General features: G+C 50.8%; 1 protein-coding gene across 3 annotated transcripts in view; it reads right to left on the minus strand.

Moving 5' to 3' along the window:
• Positions 1-2298: 2298 nt before the first annotated feature.
• ANKDD1A (ankyrin repeat and death domain containing 1A) overlaps positions 2299-19848 on the minus strand; it is a 34926-nt gene continuing 17376 nt past the window's right edge. Inside the window, exons 7-15 of one of the 3 annotated variants that reach the window (XM_084887351.1) lie at positions 18991-19089; positions 18354-18452; positions 17011-17109; positions 13098-13193; positions 11499-11597; positions 10348-10443; positions 8047-8251; positions 6195-6326; positions 2299-4780 (exon numbers count right to left, since the gene is read on the minus strand). In XM_084887351.1, coding sequence (XP_084743477.1) covers positions 4719-4780; positions 6195-6326; positions 8047-8251; positions 10348-10443; positions 11499-11597; positions 13098-13193; positions 17011-17109; positions 18354-18452; positions 18991-19089 — 987 coding nt within the window. In that variant the 3' untranslated portion in view covers positions 2299-4718. Of the gene's footprint in view, positions 4781-6194; positions 6327-8046; positions 8252-10347; positions 10444-11498; positions 11598-13097; positions 13197-17010; positions 17110-18353; positions 18453-18990; positions 19090-19848 lie in introns of all 3 variants that reach the window. The other 2 variants (XM_084887350.1, XM_084887352.1) reach the window with 2 other exon arrangements.

The raw sequence follows: 19848 nt of genomic DNA on the forward strand, positions 1-19848 counted from the left end.
GACTACCTCATAAAGGTCCTTTTATGAATGACTTGTTCTAATCAGTTTCCATACAAAGTTCACGCTTTATATTTGATTGAAATGTCTCTTAAATCTCTTTTAAACTATAATTCCCTCTGCCCTCTATTTTCTTCTTGCTGTTTGCTTGTTGAAAAAACAGGCTTGTTTGTCCTATAGAATTCACCACCGTCTGGATCTGGCTGATGGCAACTCGCGTGTCCTTTACCTTCTGTCCCTGGTATTTCCCATAAACTGATATGTAGTTACATGTAGAGGCCTGAGCTCCTTCTTTGTGGCGGGAATGCTTCACAGGTGGTGTGTGCTTCCTGTTGGGAGCTTGAGGAGGTACGTAGTGTCTCTCTGTGTCTAAGCTCTTAAGATTGCTCCTTGTCAGCTGGATCCAGTCCTTGGAAATCCCCCCGATGGTTCAGCTGCCACTGCTGATCATTGCACACAGCATCATTTCTTCAGGGGCTGAGGACAGCGACAGTGCTCCACTGTTTATTCCTTCTGCACTCGTTAACTGGAGTTCACTGATTAAACAAAAAACAACTATGACTTTACTTCATTAACTATTTGATTTCTCTGAGGTACAATTTAGACCAAAAAAATCAGCATTCATGTTTCTTTGCCTTTAAGTTTTCAAAATACTGAGTTGGCCCTACTTTTTCAGATTTTTTAAAAATATATATTTTATTGATTTTTTACAGAGAGGAAGGGCGAGGGATAGAGAGTTAGAAACATCGATGAGAGAGAATCATCGATCAGCTGCCTCTTGTACACCTACTACTGGGGATGTGCCCACAACAAAGGTACAGAAGCCCTTGACCAGAATCGAACCTGGACCTTTCAGTCCGCAGACCGACGCACTATCCACTGAGCCAAACCGGTTTTGGCGGCTTTTTCAGATTTTAAACTGATTTTACAGGCGCAGTCACAGAGCCTTGGAGAGGTGGAGAGATTTGCTGGGCGTCAACAGGAAGGAGGGGGACTGGAATGCCACGTTGGGTCATACCTAAAGCCCGTGATCTGTCCACAGAGGCTCAGTGTCTCCTCTGAGGGCCTCCTGATTTGACAGCGGGCGTGCATTGGGGAAGCAGTCTGTAAGCCACAGAGGCAGGGCTTGCCTTTTCTGTGAGCAGTGAGTCTTCCTTGAGGCTGCCATAGTTTCACTGGGTGTGTCTCGGCTTCCCAACAAACAGAGAGGGACTGTGGGCAGGGCCAGCCTGCACGTGGTCAGCAGCAGTCCCTCACCTGGTGCCGGGATGAACCAGGGCTGCCCTCCACGCTCTTCAAATTCGCCCTTTGTAAGCCGTGCCTCCCTGGCTCTCCCCGCCATTTCCCGCCCTGACTGATTTTGAGTGCCGGCCTTGAATGCTTATCCAGGCCTATCTATTAGGCCAGTCTGTTACAGGCACCCCCCACTCTCCTGGCTAAAGCTACACCCATGTCCCCACTGCCCAAACCTGCCCCTTCTCTCCCAAACCCCGTCATCTCAGTTCCCAACACCACTGCCCCTCAGATTTCCCAGCTGGAAGCTCAGCCATCTCCGACCCCATCGCCACACCTCCATCTCCATGCCTCAGGCCGAAGCCGATGCTGAGATGAAACATCAAGAGCAAGATGCTTTTTAAAGATCAAAAGAAGGAAGATTGTGGAAGGAAGAAGGAATGGGCATCCTGATGAAGGCTGACGAGGGCGCTCCGGCGATACCAGTGCCCCCGGAGTCGTCTGATCGAGGGCTGGAAAGCCCATCCTCTGCACACCCGGCCCGTGGGCCCCTGCCCCTCCAGCACCTCCCCTCCCCTCCCCTCCTCTCCCCTCCTCTTCCCTCCCCTCCCTGCCCCTCCCCTCCCCTCCCATGCTTCCTGGGTCCCACACCGTTCTCAGACAGACACGCCTCCACACCTCCGTGCCATCGCATAGACTGCTCTTTGCTTGGAATGTGCTTTGTCCACTTCTGTCTTCTCTGTGAGCCTCTCACCTTCCTCCCTTTACCTTCTCCCAGGAGGAATAAATCCCATAGTCCCTGCATATCCCCATTCAAGCACCAACCTCACTGTATGACATTATTGGTATGTGAGCCCTTCGTCCGCCGCCCAGACCACAGCTTCCAGAGGCAGGAACAGCCCCCCGGCTCCCAGCAGACTGCCTGGCACGGAAGACACTCAGTCAGTACTGACTGCCGATGGTGAGCTGACCGGCTGTGGCTACACAGAGCCAGTCCACAACAGCTTGTCTCCTCTGAAATGTCACCATAGGTCTCCCAAACAAAAGAAACGAGTATTGATTTTGAGAGATGTTTCAACATTTCAATTTTATTTTAAGAACTTGCTATTTTTTTGTCTCAAAAACATACAAAATTGTGCAAAATCCATTCGGATAAATGACCTCAGTCCCATGTGGTACAAAATACCTTTCCCAAATGGAAGATGACAGAGGAGAGTTTTCCATGCAGAGGATGGGGGGGTGGGGGAGGGGGGAACAGCCAGGAGGCTGCCTGCTCTGCTGGGATCTGATCCATGTGAACTGTGTGGCCTCTGGCAAGACACACCTCTCACCAGGCTACTGCCTGTAAAATGGGCTGGCTTCAAAGCCTCTCTTTTTCTTTTTAAAATATATTTTATTGGTTTTTTACAGAGAGGAAGGGAGAGGGATAGAGAGCTAGAAATGACCGTGAGAGAGAAACATCGACCAGCTGCCTCCTGCACAGCCCCTACTGGGGATGTGCCCGCAACCAATGTACATGCCCTTGACCGGAATCGAACCTGGGACCTTTCAGTCCGCAGACCGACGCTCTATCCACTGAGCCAAACTGGTTTCGGCCAAAGCTTCTCTTTCTTTTCAAAATGTTTAGTTTGTGGGTTTTTGTTTGTTTAATTAATAGACTTACTTTTTAAAAACAGTATAAAAAACAGCAGGTAGCATAGATTTCCCACATTCCCCTCTCCACGGCCCAGTCTGCATTAGTGTTAGCATGGGGTTCGCAGGTTTCTCTGTGGGGTGCATGCCTAGATGTGGGGTGGCTGGGTGAAGGGGAAGGTTCCTGTAATTCTGGGAGATAAGGCCGCCATGCCTTTCAGAGGATGGCACCATTGTGAGCCCCACTCGCTGTGTGTGGTCACTGAAACCCCTTCAGCTCCAACAGATTCCGTCCGCTCTCCTACCCAGGACTCGGGCCCAAAGGGTAACTTCCTGAGGAGTTTTTCTACGATGTGGGCTCCCCACTGACCATCACCAGCTGTGCCACATGCAAAAGAGCTGGGATTAGAAAGAGTGGCAGGCAGAACGCCTGGCTCCCAGCGCCGATGCCCGCCACCTGCTGTGAAACCTGACGCTTCCAAAGTCCCTTTTCCCTGGAGCCACACTCGGACGGCAGACTGGCGTGGCTGAGCTGCACAATGGCCCGTGCTTGCCTGTCACCTGAAAGTGAATCTCCAGACCAGCTGTGCCGTCCAGTATGGTTGCCCCTCACCACGGGTGCCTATTTAGATTTCAAATAAAGAAAATTAAGTAAAATCTAAAACTCAGTTCCTCAGTCCCACTTGCCACATTGCAAGTGCTCAGTGGCCACAGGTAGCTAGTGGCAGGTAAACTGTAGTCACAGATTTTTATCATTGCAGACAGCTGGGTTGAATAGAGCTGCTCCACAGAGGTGAGTCTTCATATTGGGGCTATAAAAAAGAGAATGTTGCCTGACCAGTGTAGCTCCATGGGTGAGCATCAACCTATGAGCCGGGAGGTCACGGTTAGATTCTGGTTTGGGCACATACCCGGGTTGTGGGCTCGATCCCCAGTAGGGGGCGTGCAAGAGGTGGCTGATCAATCATGTGTCATTGTTGTTTCCATCTCTTCTCCCTCTCCCTTCCCCTCTGAAATCAATAAAAAAATATATATATTCTTAATGAAAATGACAACTAAATACACAAATTGATCCTGGACTGGATCCTGGTCCATAAAAATGGCTCAATTGACTAAATTCGAATAAGGTCTGAAGATAAGCTGACAGTATTGTATCAGTGTTCATTTCCTGGTTTGGGAAATTATGCTCTGGTTATGTAAGACGTTAAGACTTGGGGAAACTGTATTGTGAAGAGTATTTGGAAATTCTTTGTATTGTTTCTGCAACATTTTTGTAAGTCTAAAACGACTTCAAAAACATTTTAAAACTTTAAGAATTTTTACAAGAGGAAAAAAAAATGAGAGTGCGTGCCTCCTGGGACTGTCAGCGCGTACAGATCAACCTGGGAACAGAAACAGCTGTGGAGCAAGCCCAGCATCCTAACAGCCAGGGGATGAGGGAGGGCGGTCCATTTTGTAAGTGATGGATGGAGCCTTCACCAGGTGGAGAGACGGGAATGCTGGGTTGGGCGCCTGACCTCACCACCTGACTAGCTGCTCAGCTAGCCTGCACCATGTCCTCTGACAAGACGCCTCTCGCCCCCGGCGAGGCTCGGAGCTGACGGAGATGAAAGCGAGCTGAGAGATGCGAAGGACCACACCTGTGGGGAGGGATTACCTGCAAAACCCGAGGCAGGCCCTGGGCCAATCACTGAGAGAAATTGCAAGCTTTTGCCTGCTGGCCCTGCTTGACGATGCGTTTCCATAAAAGCAGCTGGAGATTAACAGTGGTTTTTTAAAGCCCTTAAATGGTGGTCGTCTTCCGTCCAGCGGCCCCCGCTCTGAGGCCGCAGCTCCTGAAGGGCCAGCCGCTCCGGTTACATGGCTGTGCACCTCCGGGGGGTGCCCGGGCCGGCGTTCATCTTCCTCCGGGTGCTTTCTGCAAAAGACGAGACTCCTATTGCCTCAGGTGGCCTCAGGGCTGGTTTCAGGTGTTCACTGGCTGCCAGGATTTGTGTTCAAAGAAGGAGCAGCAGTAATATTTAACATTTTGGAGAAAGAAAAAACTTATACCCAGCTCCTCCACTCTGAAGTGACTCTCTTCCTCCCTGCCTGAGACAGCTGTGCAGAGGCCAGCGTGCCAGGCCCTCCCTCTCCCTCGGTCACATGCTCTCCGTGTCTGTCTGTTGCCACAGGACAGCCTTCACTGCTGCTGGCGACTGCCCAGCGCCCCGTCCTGTGGGTTCCCGTAAAGCGCCACGCCCATCAGTGTGACAGTGTGGAGTGCTCTGTCCCCAGAGCGGCCCTGTTTCTAATGGGGGTTGGAGCTAGAAACTGCTGTCCCTCCGCCTGGCGGTCCCATGGGATGCCTGATACCCAGCCAGGCTTTGGGGACTGACAATTTCTTCTCTTCTCTTTTTCTTTTCTCCATTACAAGCTCCATTTGTTTCATCCTTTTAATATATATAAATATATATATATATATAGATAGATAGATAGATAGATAGATATAGATATAGATATAGATATATAGATATATAGATATATAGATATATAGATATATAGATATATATACATATATATTATTGATTTTCCACAGAGAGGAAGGGAGAGGGATAGAGAGCTAGAAACGTCGATGAGAGAGCATCATCAATCAGCTGCCTCTTGCACACCCCCCACTGGGGATGTGCCCACAACCAAGATACATGCCCTTGACCGGAATCGAACCTGAGACCCTTCAGTCCGCAGGCCGAAGCTCTATCCACTGAGTCAAACCGGTTTCGGCTGTTTCATCCTTTTTTGTTTAATAAGGTGGAATTCAAAAGTTGGGATGGCATTGGGAATTTTGAATTCTGACGGGCTCAACTCATATTAAGCCAGTTCTGGCCCGTATATCTTAATGTTTGTAAAAGAAAAACGAAATAAGACAAAACAAAACAAAAAAACTCTGCAGGCTGTTCCTGCTTTATTCCAACCTGGGGTGGTGGTGGGGGGGGTGGGGGTGGGGAGGACTGAGTATAGCAGGCTGGGGAGGAAGAGATGGTAGCACCCCTGGCTCTGGGGCTGTGAACCCCATAGGGACCGCCTGGGACAACGCCCTCCGTGCACAGGGGGGGAGACCGGGCCAGGAGGCGCTGATTGCTCACGGCCTCACCTGAGTCCAGAGAGGCAGAGCGGGACCAGCAATCTGGGAGGCTCGGAGCCGGGGCCGCGGCACGTGGTTTGAGCAGCCTCGGAAGGGGGTCAGCAGTCCGGGGGGGGGGGGGGGGGGGGGGGGGGGGGGGGCGGGCCACGCTGCTCTGACCCAGGGCCGGGCGCTGCCCTGAGCAGGAGCCGGCAGGGGGCGCTCTTACCAGCCAGGTCCCTCCGGCCGATGGCCGCGAGGCCCTCGAAGAGCACTTTGCCGGGGTTCTCCCCCGCGGCGGTCACGCCGTGCAGCCAGATGAGCAGCATCCGGTGCCCGTGCTCCTGGTAGCTCTTGGTGCCTGGGGCCAGGAAGGAGAAAGGGAAAAGGAAAAGGGAGTCAACCTGGCCCACATAGCACGGGCGGACTAAGCACGTGTCTACGCTGCCCTGACTGCCTCCGCAACACCAGCCGCCTCTGCTCTGGGGGGCTCCGCCTGGAGAAGGGCGGGCGGGGGGCAGAGCAGCCTCAGGTGGGGTGCGGGTGGAGCTTTTGTGTTGGGGACCCTGAACCTCCCAGCCCCAGGCTTCCTCCTGAGCATCTACCACGCATGCTGTTGATGTCACTCTTATTATTATTTTTTTAAATATATTTTATTGATTTTTTACAGAGATGAAGGGATAAGATAGAGAATTAGAAACATCCATGAGAGAGAAACATCAATCAGCTGCCTCCTGCACACCCCCCGCTGGGGATGTGCCCCCAACCAAGGTACATGCCCTTGACCAGAATTGAACCTGGGACTTTTCAGCCCACGGCTGGAGCTCTATCCACTGAACCAGACCGGCTAAGAGTTTTGGTGTCACCCTGAAGAGAGAACTGGCGCTCGTTGTGGTACAGGATGCACAAGGTGACTGGCTTCACCTCTGGCTGCAGGACAATGTGGGCCTTGCCCGCCAGCGGCCCTGCTCGGTGAAAAGCCGGCTTCGTCAGAGTCCCAGCCGGCCAGGTTCTCTCCCCGCATCAGTGGTTCCCACCGTCTGTGCCCTGGGAGCGCCTGGGGAGCTTTAGGAGCTATTGACACCAGGCTCCCCGCTCCCCCTGCTTCCCACCGCCTGGCTCTGGCACAGCCCGGACGCTGAGGTGTCCCCGCTTCCCAGGTGACCCCCAGGCACAGCCATGTTGGAAATAAGTGTTCACGCCTTCAGTGCCGGCGGTGGGACTGACTTGTTTCATTCTCTATGACTCAGTCTGCTCTCCCAGGCAGGGCGATGGCGGGTCAGCTGTGGGTGCAGGTCAGTCCTTCCGCCGTGTCTGACCTTCCTCCCCTGGGCCCTCAGCAGGCACTTCCTCGGGGCTGCCCTCGGCGGCAGTTTCATCTGTTCTCTAGCCTCTGCCCCCAGGGCCCTCTATCTGCTATGAAAGCTCCTGTCTGTGGTACAGTTTACTTTTGGATACCCTGCTCTAGTCCACTAACTGGTTTGCACGTTTTTGTGTCAGGTGTCTATATTCGTTATTTTAACTTTATAATGATCGAGTCTGGTTGGGTTAGATCGGTGGTCGGCAAACTCATTAGCCCACAGAGCCAAATATCAACAATACAATCGAAATTCCTTTCGAGAGCCAAATTTTTTAAACTTAAACTTCTTTTAACGCCACTTCTTCAAAATAGACTCGCCAAGGATCATGGTATTATGTGGAAGAGCCACACTCAAGAGGCCAAAGAGCCGCATGTGGCTCGAGAGCCGCAGTTTGCCAACCATGGTGTTAGGTAATAGTGGTCACAGCAGCCCCTCTGCTTTTTACTGGGAGTGCCTTCAGTTTCCTGTATGAACCGCTGGCATCAGCTCCGGCTGATTCATGAAGAATGTGAAGTTCACAGGACAGTGGGGAGGGGAGAGCAGAGGGCACGCCGGGGCCAAGGCCTGAACGAGTGGAAAAAGCATGCCGTGTGCTGGCACTGGCACGAGGCTTCCTGTGGCGGGGCCATGGGTGGCACAGGCTTTGTCCGCAGAAGCACAGGGAACAGGAGCCCCTGCCCCTCCCCCTGCTGGGTGCCCGGGTGCCGAGGCCAGGGGTACCTGTCCACTGCTGCTCGATGGCGTGGACGTGGGCCTCGGTGAACCCCCAGCAATACGCCAGCTTCTTCCACTCGAGGGGCCGCAGGTACCGGGAGGCCAGGCGCCACAGCACCGCGCGGAGCGGCTGCGTCTCCTGCCGATGGTCCTGCTTGAAGGTCACGCTCTTCCCCGCGAGGTCACCGGGGTCCCTGAGGGACAGGTGGTCCTGTGGGCAGACGCCAGAAGGGCAACAGGGATTTCTGGGGGATCCCTGCCAGGCCCTCCCTCATGGTCCCGGGCCGGGATCTGGGAAACGGTGTCGCTGCCATTGGGGGCTTCCTGGCTGCTGCTCCGGTCTCCGCCTCGATGGCTTGCCTGGGCCTCTGGGACCGAGCTGCTCACAGGGTTCCTCCGTCCCTGAGTCCTTCCTCACTCCCTGCCCCTCAGGCTCATGGCCACCGTCGAAAGGCCACCCCAATGCCACCTCTCTCAGGAAGGCTCCCCGCTTTTCCGCGGTGCAGCTGTCAGGAGGGTGACTCAGCAGTGGTGGCTAACACCAAACAAGGCGCTGGGCTTGCCCCATCCCAACAAGCAGTCAAGTTGGAGGTGACAGAATCCTCTCTACACAAAGCCAGTGATAAAGTGAGAGGTTACAAAGGATGACACAGCAGCACACACCAAGCCACAGAGGCCTCTGCAGGCCCCTCTGAAGGAAGTGGGCGCAGAGTTCCGGTTGTGGAAAAGCTCCTGGTGAGAAAGGTCACCCAGGTCTGCATGGTCCTTCCCGGTCAGCAGGGTCTGGCCCGTACCCTGTGAGGGGAGGACCGGGGAGCTGGCTCTCACCCTGGTGGTAAGAAGCCGTTTCTTAGAGCGGGGTTCTCAGCGGCATCTCCGTGCATCGGACCATCTGGGAGCTTTAGGGACTACTGAGCTTCATCCCGGCCAGAGATTCTGGTTGAATTGGCCTGGGGATGGGGCGGGGGATGGGGGTGGAGGGGGAGGGGAGAGGGGGATTCATGATTCTCACTGCACCTCTGCCCTAGAGTTGAGAGTTTTAAAGATTGATGTGGTTTAGCATTAAGCACATAAACAAATCACTCGTCAAACCCTTCATATTAATATCCTGGACTTACATTTAGGGGTTGTCTGTTGTAAAGGGGTTGTAATGTTTATGCAACTCTTGCATGTCAGTGAAAAAGAGTATCTCATGATTCCTCTTGAAATTGGTTATCCACCAACTGATGTGGAGTAGTGATTTTTTTTTTTTAATTTGAGAGGTGTAGAGAAGTTTACTAAGTTTGTAAACAATATTGGAATGCTATTTGAATGCAATTCACTTTACTTATATCAATAGATTTAACTCAGTGATATAAACAGTACAATGATGAAAATTTTCTTTGAGAGCCAAATTTCTTTAAACTTCTTCTAATGCCACTTCTTCAAAATAGACTCGCCCAGGCCGTGGTATTTTGAGGAAGAGCCACACTCAAGGGGCCAAAGAGCTGCGTGTGGCTCGAGAGCTGCAGTTTGCTGACCACGGGTTTAACTTATTGGGTTTACTAGGATAATTTTTAAATCGAGGAAGCATTTGAAGTGCATGAAAAGAAAATCTGTTATATTAAATGTATTCATTCACTTTAAAATGTTTACAATAGTTTAATTGACTAAATTCATACAGGAGCCAAACCCTAATCAAAAGGCTTCTTTGAAAGTGACTATTCATATTTACTGGGATGCATAAATAGAATAACAAGATTTATAAAACAAACTTAAAACTTACAGAAAATTTGTTTTTTAAAGTTATAATAAATTTAGTATTACTTTTTAAAATGGAAGTAAATGTAAAAAATCATTTTCTGTGTATATAAACAACCCTCAAAGACACCAAAACCAAAAACCCTGCCCCACCCCCACTTGCTGGCAACTAGAACAGCAAATGCCTGGCCTTACATCAGCCCCCTTCCCTCCCAGTTCCACAGCAGACATCACCAATCACTCCCAGCACACTTTCCTCCTGGGCTTAGGGAGTTGCCTGAATACAACACCCCAAGCAGTCATTCCAATCACCCGGAGGTGGCAGCGATCTAGAACCAGCCAGCCATCTCTTTGCTCACACCTGCACGCATGCCTCTATTCACCGCCAACCAGGAGCCATGGCAGCGTCCTGCAGTCTCTCCACACTGGTGTGGGAACTCTCACAAACCTCCCCGGTGGGAGGTGAGGCAGGGATTACTGCCGCCTGGGAAACTGAGGGGCCCCTGAATGGGTCAAAGCCCCCTCCACCTGGAGCCCCGTGGCTCCCTCTGCGCAGGGCCCCGGTACCTTCTCTCGTTGGTAGAAGCGGTCAGCTTTGATGATCATGTCCACCAGGCTGATGTGGTTGCTGCGGGCGGCCACGGCCAGGGCGGTTTTCCCTTGCTGCAACCGGAAGCGAGGAGGGGAGCCAGAGTTTCTACAGGAGGGGTGTAAGGTGACCTCTAGCCGGGACTACAAACCCTGCCGCCCAAAGAAAGAGGTTCCCAGCCATCTACCCTTCTTCCTGGAGAGTAAGGGAGGCTTTCTGGTCATGAGGAGGGAGGTGGGAAAGTCATAGGTAGATAAGCAATAATAATCATTCCAGCCACCGCCTCCTGTGTTCTCTAGAATTTAGGGAGCCTGGGTGCTTATGGAATGCAGCCTGCATAGCACGGCCGCATCACCTGAGAAACAGGGGGTACCAGCCCCATTCCTCAGATGCAACCAGAGCCCAGAGAAGGGGCTTGGGCTCACTGAGTCAAGTTTGCCTACTTCCCCATATGCTCTCAGCCCTTTGATCCAGGCCTCAACCACCCCCAGGGATGGCCAGCTCCCCAAAGGCCCAGCTCAAAGCAGGGAGCCCCTCCCAGGTCCAGCCTCAGAGCCTGGTCCTGCCCAACCCTCCTCAGCCCATCCCAAGGGCCTTATTTTATTGATTCTTTACAGAGAGGAAGGGAGAGGGATAGAGACATCGATTAGAGGGTTAGAAACATCGGTGAGAGAGAAACATCGATCAGCTGCCTCTAGCACACTCCCTACCGGGTATGTGCCCGCAACCAAGGTATATGCCCTTGACCGGAATCAAACCTGGGACCCTTGAGTCCGCATCAAGGGCTTTTGCAAATAGCCTTCCTCTCACAGGCCTCATGCTAGGTCTTCACTCTTCTCAGACCTCCAGCCACTGAGGACATAGTCATCCCACCAGCATGATGTGCTGAAAAGCTCCCCACTCCTGGACCTGTGACTCAAGGTGCCCAGAGTCTGATGGGCCAGGAAACACAGGCTACCGCATCCTAGGCCTAGAGAACAGGAACAGGAGGGCCAGGGCTGAGGGCCCTCCGAGGAGGCAGGGGGAGGAAATGGCAGGAAGGCTTCCTGGAGGAAGTCTGTAAAGGAGGGAGGCCCTGACAGCAGGTGGCCATGGAAGCTTGAAGGGAGGCTGGCTGTGAGCAGAGTACCTTATCTCTCAGGTGTAAGTTAACGCCCGCAGCCAGGAGCATCTCCGCCACGTCCTGCCTGGCGTGCTCTGCGGCGAGGTGGAGGGGCGTCTGCTGCCTCTGGAAGAGAGATCAGGAGACAGGCAATGGAAGGGCATGGAGCAGTGGCCTGTGCTTACAGCCAGGGCGGGACCAAGGTGGGTCCACTCCCGGTTGGGCCTTAACAATGCTTCTCTAAGACGCTATGAGGAAGAGTGAGCTGGGTTTAATCGTAAGCTTAATCCCAGAGAAAAGTTGGTAAAAACAAAAAAATACTGCTCACTAGCCCACCCAAGTCAACCTCTGTGATGATATTTCTTCTAGTCTTTTTTTTTTTTTTTAATGCAGAATGTTCTTAGTTTGTTGATTTTACATATTTGAGACCATCCCGAATATGCATACATTTTGCACTTATTTTTATACCTATCATAACACTTTACACATATTATCAACTCTAATAAACACCATTTTAAAAAATCTCACCCAAGGTTATGTTTGTTGATTTTAGAGAGAGGAAGGGGAAGAGAGAGAGAGAGATTGATATGAGAGAGAAACAAACATCCATCAGCTGCCTCTTATATGTGTCCTGACTGGGAATCGAACCCACAGCCTTTCAGCATATGGGACAATGTTCCAAGCAACGAGTCACAGCAGCCACGCAAACACCATTTTTAAAAGCTCCGTCATAGTCTATGTCAATATCATAGTCTATGTCAATACTGTAATTTATCTAACCACTTCTCTATTATGAAGTATTTGGCCCATTTTCAAACTGAAGACTGATAATGCTGCAATGAATATCTTTGTGCAGGAGCTCTCAATATATTTCCTGACGCTCAATTCTCGGATGTAAAAATAGTCACAGTTTTAACAGTACATGCTATCTCCTGCCAAATTGCTTTCTTCCCCTCGTGGTGTGTATGTGCTGGCACTGAGGAATACATGGGTAGGAGGTGGATTGAGGAAACGGGTTTAAAAAGGCTCCTGACTGGTCACAACTTCAGGACTTGGAGGCCTCATGTTATTACACACGACTGCCCCAGTCACCCCTGCCTCAGGATTCTCCCCGGGGGGGAGTGGAAGGGAGTCAATGAAAGGAAAAGGTTGAATGTAGGAAGGTGTTAACTACAGAATATATATATATATTAAGAAGCCCAGTGCACAAAATTCGTGCACAGGTAGGGTTCTTAGGCCTGGCTGGCAATTAGGGCTGGCCAGGGCCTTCCTTCTCCCAGCTGCCGACTGCCGGCCAGGGCCTTCCTTCATTCCACACTGCCCCCCTGGTGGTCAGCGCACATCATAGAGAGCGGTCAAACTCCTGGTCGGTCAAACTCCTGAGGGGACAATTTGCATATTAGCCTTTTATTATATAGGTTATGGGAAAAACTTGAAAACAACCAAGATGTTCAGAATAATAGGGGGATGGTTAATAAAAATGATGCTACCACTACCGTCAACACATCAAGCTATAAAAGCAATGCCTTAGCTTCGGGCCATCTGGCAGACGGCAGCCGAGCCCAGCCAGGCTGGGAGGGTGCCCAGAGGCTCCGTGGGAACCGAGTGGTTTCTGTGGCCACTTACATTGTCGGTGGCGTCCAGGTCACTGCCAGCATCGATGAGGAGCTGGACCAGGGTGGGGAAGTTGTGCTTCACAGCGAGATGCATTGGAGAGGCTCTCTGCTGGGGTGAGGGAGACACAAATCAACTGATGGGTCCCACTCGGGACCGCCGAGCAGGAGGTGGGTACTGGGGGGTGAGAGGAGGGAGGAGCACTGATAGCGCTTCCGGTTGTTTGGGTGGCCGGAGGCATTCACAATCCCATAGCCTGAACCCCTGGGGTCCAAACACTGAGCCTCAAGGTGGGTGGGGACCTGAAGACCCACGTTTGAGACTTAGCTATGCCGGGACCCCCCAAGGTGACTTTAGGCAAGTCATTTCCTTCTCTGATACTCTTTATCTGGTAAGTGATGTCCGCCAAGGCCCCTTCTAGCAACAACGCCTTAATGTTCTCTGATATCCCATTTGACCCACACATGAACCTAGAGTGGTATTTTTACTGGTATTTTCATCTTACAAATGGAAACACTGAGATTCAGAGAACTTATGCAACTTGGCAAGGACACATAGCTAATGGATACCTTGTGTGACTGAACTTTCAACCCCTGGCCTTTCTGTAGGTGCCTGTTACCTACTTATGCGTGATATCAACGAATGCGAGAGCTGGATGTGACTGGAACAGAGATCTCACTCCAAGTCCTACACTTACCCAAGGCCTGGCTCAAGGCTAGAAGACTCCCTTCCCGATGGTCCCCTGTGACCCTTGACTGCGTGACAAAGTGAAGATACTGCCACTGTATCCCCTTCTCTAGGTCACACACATACTGTGCAATAGTGCAAACCCAGGAAAATTGGTAGTACAGATCTATACTGGTTATGGAAATACACCCTCACATGTTGAGTACAAAAAGGTTATAAAACAGAACAAACACATACAGCAAGAATGCCCACTGTTGCCATTACTAGTTTAGGACAGGGAAAAAACAGTTTATAAATATTAGAAAATATTTTTCTCAGCCAGTGTGGTTCAACCTATGAACCAGGAAGTCCGCGGTTTGATTCCAGGTCAGGGCAATCCATGATTCTCATTAATGTTTCTATCTCTCTTTCCCTCTCCCTTCCTCTCTGAAATCAGTAAAAAATATATTTTAAAAAAGATTTTAATAATATCATTATTTGTAGGCAACCTGGTTGTTTTAATCTAGACAGATTAAAATAGTTATTATCCTCCCTCCCCCCGCTCAAAATGCTACTAGAACTAATTTAAAATAGAAGACAAAAACACTCAAGTAATTGTAATAAATGTAGCTCTCTGGTGGATAGCGTTGATAATAAGGAAGGTTATGAATGTGTAGGGGCAGAAAACATATGAGAAATCTCTACCTTCTGCTCAGTTTTGCTGTGAACCTAAAACTGCTCTAAAAATAACGTCTATTAAGAGAACCAAATACACCCAGAATAATGAGGCAAAGTCAAGGAACACAGGCGCCAGCTGGAAGGGCTCCCGATGATCAAAGCTGAAACATTTGAGCAACAAATTGGGTTATAAAAGGATCCAAAGAAATAACTCACAACAAAAGAACTTCAACTAGAAAAACAATTCATGGTTCAGAGTCAATAGTAATCCAAAACAATAGCAAGGAACCACTTAACTATAGAAGAATATCTAATATTGGTGAAAGGTCCTTCATAAATGGCTGGAAGCTATGTGGTGTGATGTCCTGGGAAAGCAATTTAACAGCTTGCACCAAATCCTAAGATCTAGGTACAGAGCAGGAGTTGCCACAGCCCCAGGCGGAGCCAGGGTGTGGGACAGAAGCTGATGAGTCAGCCCCAGAGCTCGAGGAACGGGAGTCCATCCGCACAGGCAAACCACACAGCACGCCGGCGGCAGCCGCTGAAATCAATGAAGAGCCAGTCAGTAAACAGCCAGAGTGAAAAGAGGCCCGGAGGCTGGGTCCCAACTGGGCCTTCGAGAGGTTACAGAGGTTCTAAGGGCCATTATCCGGGAATCTAAGAACATCCTCTTTGTCATCACAAAACCAGATGTCTACGGGAGCCCAGCTTCAGATACCTGCGTGGTTTGGGGGGGAGATGGAGGATTTATCTCAGCAAGTCCTGCTAGCTGCTGAGCAATGCAAAGTTCCAGGTGGAGCTGTTTCAGACATTCAAGAAAACACAGACTCCAACTGTAGAGAGGAGAATAAAGAGGAAGAGGCTGATGAAACCGTGTGGGAGTTAAGGTCATGGAATCGTTCATGTCACGAGCACATTTGTGCTGAGAGCAAAGTCAATCCAAGCCCTGAAGAGCAATAGTAATGATATTGTAAATGCTATTCTGGAATCCACAGTGTAACCATCTGAAATAAGAATTTGTTTGATTGTTTGTTTTAAAAGGAGTGATTGCTGCTTGGTTTGAAATTTGTTCTGTTTTGATCACTGATAAGCCTTTTTGTGGGATTTAAAACAAGAATCATAAAAATGTTTTTACTACCTGGCCTGGAAATCCTGCCTGGAGAATACATCTACAATGCAAAATAAATAAAAAGTTATGCCATAAAGATGTTCATGAAATCGTTCTTTATAGTTGCAAAGTCAGCACCAACTTCAATGTCCAACAGTTGAGGATCTGTTCGATGTGAGGTGGGTAGTGGACCACAGCTGTCATGGTCAACCCCTAAAAATTGTCTACCAGGCAAACTCAGCAACACTGGGCACCTGAGCTCGGGAGACTCCACCGGACTGGAGTCAATTCCGGTGTCATGCTGGGGAATAGATAAGCATCCTCCTTGCAGACATCTGCCTTATTCTGGATTTATTCTAGAGGTGCTACTATGTGAGGAGAAACAGAGAGGGGATAAAGAAAAGTTATTGCTTTACTAGGGTGTCAGGATTAAGGATGACCCTTTTCTCTAAATTCCAATGAATTGTGTTATACTATTTTTACAATAATGTTATATATTTTTAACATATTTTTATTTCAGAGAGGAAGGGAGAGGGAGAAAGAGAGAAACATCGATGATGAGAGAGAATCGTTGATTGGCTGCCTTCTGCACAGCCCCAGGGAGGGTAAAGCCCGCAACCCAGGCCTGTGCCCTGACCAGAATAGAAGCATGAACTCCTGGTTCATAGGTTGATGCTCAACCTCTGAGCCACACCAGCCAGGCTACAATAATTTTAAATAGAGTACTTATTTCTGCTATATGAAATGACCTCTTTCTAATTTAAACAACAGATAGTTCCTCGTTTGTGTAATGGGAATAATAGTACTTATGGATATGGAAACAGAGGCCCAGGGAGGTCAATGCTTCTTGCCCAAGGTCATTCCGTTTGAGTGGCAGAGCCAGGCCTCAAAGCCAGGTTGTCTGACACTAGAGTCCAAGTCTTTTTTTCTCTCTCTTTTTTTAAATACATTTTATTGATTTTTTTACAGAGAGGAAGGGAGAGAGATAGAGAGCTAGAAACGTCGATGAGAGAGAAACATCGACCAGCTGCCTCTTGCACACCCCCTACGAGGAATGTGCCCGCAACCAACGTACATGCCCCTGACCAGAATCGAACCTGGGACCTTTCAGTCCGCAGACTGACGCTCTACCACTGAGCCAAACCGGTTTTGGCCAGAGTCCAACTCTTAACCACAAGGTTAAACTGTTGCCTATGGTACACTGCATGTGCCACAACATTACAGGAACAGTGTGAACAACCAAGAGGCCAAATCTGTAATAAGATCATTCCTGCCCCCATGGATACCGGGAGGCGAACACAGGAGATACTTCACCTGGAAGGAAAAGCAAGCGTGGTTTCCGCTCCTGTCCCACTGAGCCTTATTTGTCTCTCCTCCGCCTGCCAGCTGGCCCCCATCCTAACCCCAATCAATGGCGTCATGGGAGACTTTGGGGTCACGGGGACCCCCTTCAGTCCAGGCCCCCACACTTACATGATCAGCCACGTTGGTGCAGCTCCCTGAGTGGATGAGGGCCCGGGCCACGTCCTCGGAGCCACTGAGAGCTGCGTAATGGAGGCAGCTCTGCTCTTTCTAGAGGAAAACGGAAATCAATGCAATGCCCGACGGACCCTTCAGAGCGGGTTTGCAAAGCACTTAGGGATTCATTATTCCATTTTTCACATAACCGCCCCCCACCACCCCTTTTAGGACTATTATCCCCTTTCAACTCCGAGGCCGAGGAAATCAATGCCTTGCCCAGGCCTGGTGACAGTAAAAGGAGCTCACATGACCTCAGCCTTTCCTTGCCTCCTGTCACAAACTCCGGACACAGGCCAAAGGCTGCACAATTTCCTACCTGGTAATACACACAGAGCACAGACTCCGAGGAGATGGTTTTCAAAGAAGGGGACAAATAAGATCCGCCAGGACAGGGCAAACCCCAGTACAGTGCGCATCATAGCGAACGGTGGACTGGTCATTCCGGTTGTTCCAGTCATTCAGTCATAATGGTCGCTTAGGCACATATATATATATATATATATATATATATATATATATGTTAATATCTTTTTTCATACTTAGAGTGGTTTAACATTGATATTATCAGATTTACATTTGTCATTTTGCTATTTATTTTCTTTTTTGTTAATCCTCACGCCGGAATATTTTTTCCATTGATTTTCAGAGAGAGTGGAAGGGAGGGGGAGAGACAGAAAGAGAAACATCTGTGTGAGAGAGACACATTGGTTGGTTGGGAAAAGAGGCTCAGAGAGGGTAACTCGCTCAGATCACAGCAGCTCAGCGGGGAGAAGCCCAGACCAGACCTGGGCCTGCTGCCTCGTGGCCTCTGTGCACACAACGTTCTGGAATCGTCGCGGTGGTGCTGCTGACGCCGCTACAGCTCAGCCGCCCCAGCCCGGGGCACGTGTAGGAGGCATCCAATTGATGTGTCTCCCTCATATCGATGTTTTTTCCCCCTCTCTCCAACTCTCCCTAAAAATTAATGGGCCCGGCTGGGTTGAGCATTGATTTATGAGCCAGAGGTCACAGTCTGATTCCCAGTCAGGGCACATGCCCGAGTTGCGGGCTCGTTTCCCAGTGTTGGCAGCCGATCAATGGTTCTCCCTCATTATTGACGTTTCTATCTCTCCCTCCCTCTCCTTTCCTCTCTGAAATCAATAAAAATGTTTTAATAAATAAATAAAAATATCCTTGGGTGAGGATTAACAAAAACCTCAGACATGCAATCCAACAGAGTAACCATTTGGTTATGTGGAATATGAAGGGACGGGGCTATTTGAAAGGCCGCTGTCAGTGGTGGGAGGCCTGGCTACCTGAGTGAGGGCGTTCACGCTGCTCCCAGCGGCCAGGAGGAGCCGCACACAGTCGAGGTGGGTCCCTTCAGCAGCGGCGTGCAGGGCGGTCAGACCCTCCTGAAACACACGGGAGAGGGGGAGGTGGGGGAGGGCAGGAGGCTGAGGCCAGGACCCGAGACCAGAGGACCCCCTCCTGCCAGGCTCCAGGGCTTGGAGCTCCCTACTGCCCTGCTCCTAGACAACAACCCCATTATTTGCGGTTCCCCAATCCCTGCCCCTGATTTTCTCACTTTGAGGGACAGATGGTACACTCATCCCCTCCCCAACCCCTTTGCTCAGGCTCTCCCGCCCTCCAAGCAGCCTCACCCCGCTCTCTATCCATTCCCTCCTATTCTAGGAAGCCACCCCTGCCCCTGCCGGTCAGGAGACTTTTCCCTTCTGTGAGCACACACCCTGCACCCGACTTCCTGGAACCCCTCCTGCCCGGTGCCCCACTAAGCCCTGAGTTCTGTTTTTCCTGGCGGGCTGCTGGTTCAAGAACATATCCTCAGCTTCCAGCTCTAGGGCCTCTACGGGGGGAAACCACGGCCTGGGAGTCCCTTGAAGGCAGAGAGTGAGTGGCACCCACGTCTGCGTTATCCAGGTGGCCCCTCACCACGTTCCTCTCCTCCAGGTCCAGCCCGATGTCCACGAGCCGCTGCAGCACCGCCAGGCGGCCCCGGGCCGCGGCCAGGTGGAGAGCCGTGTTCCCGTCCTGCAAGGAGGGGCTGGTGGCAGCACACACCGTCCAGGCGCTGAGGGCCTGCCGGAGCCACCCCTCATTTTTTTAAAAATATATTTTATTGATTTTACACAGAGAGGAACTGAGGGGGAACAGAGAGTTAGAAACGTCGATGAGAGAGAAACATGGACCAGCTGCCTCTTGCACACCCCCTACTGGGGATGTGCCCGCAACCAAGGTACATGCCACTGACCGGAATCGAACCCGGGACCTTTCAGTCCGCAGGCCGACGCTCTATCCACTGAGCCAAACCGGTCCCGGCAGGAGCCACCCCTCATTTTATAGACGTGGAAACGGAGGTCCGGAGAGGGAGCGACATCTCCAGGGTCACAGGGCAAGTCCGTGACACGCTGCAGCCCTGAGTGTGGGGCCGAAGCCACCCTGCTCCTGAGAACTGTGCCCGAGACTACAACCAGGGCACTGCCCAGGGCCAAGTCCTGGTCTCTCCTTTTCTACAATTCAAGGCAGACACATACTTAAAAAATAATAATAATAAACCCCAACTTTCCATGCTCCTTTCTAAAACCGGCCCCTCCATGGAGACTGCAGACCACCCTGCCTCCTTCTGCTCAAGGCCAGGACTCCAGCCCCTGCCGCCTTGCCTTTTCCCAAGACTTTATCAGCTTCTCGTGGAATACTGAGGCCCACCCTGACCACACACATAAAGCTGGGACTCCACCCCTGTCCTCCTGATCCCCTCATCCTGCTCCACTTTCCCTCCTTCTCCGTAGC

This window comes from Pipistrellus hanaki (assembly GCF_964339955.1).
Source record: "Pipistrellus hanaki genome assembly, chromosome: 1".
Classification (NCBI taxonomy): domain Eukaryota; kingdom Metazoa; phylum Chordata; class Mammalia; order Chiroptera; family Vespertilionidae; genus Pipistrellus; species Pipistrellus hanaki.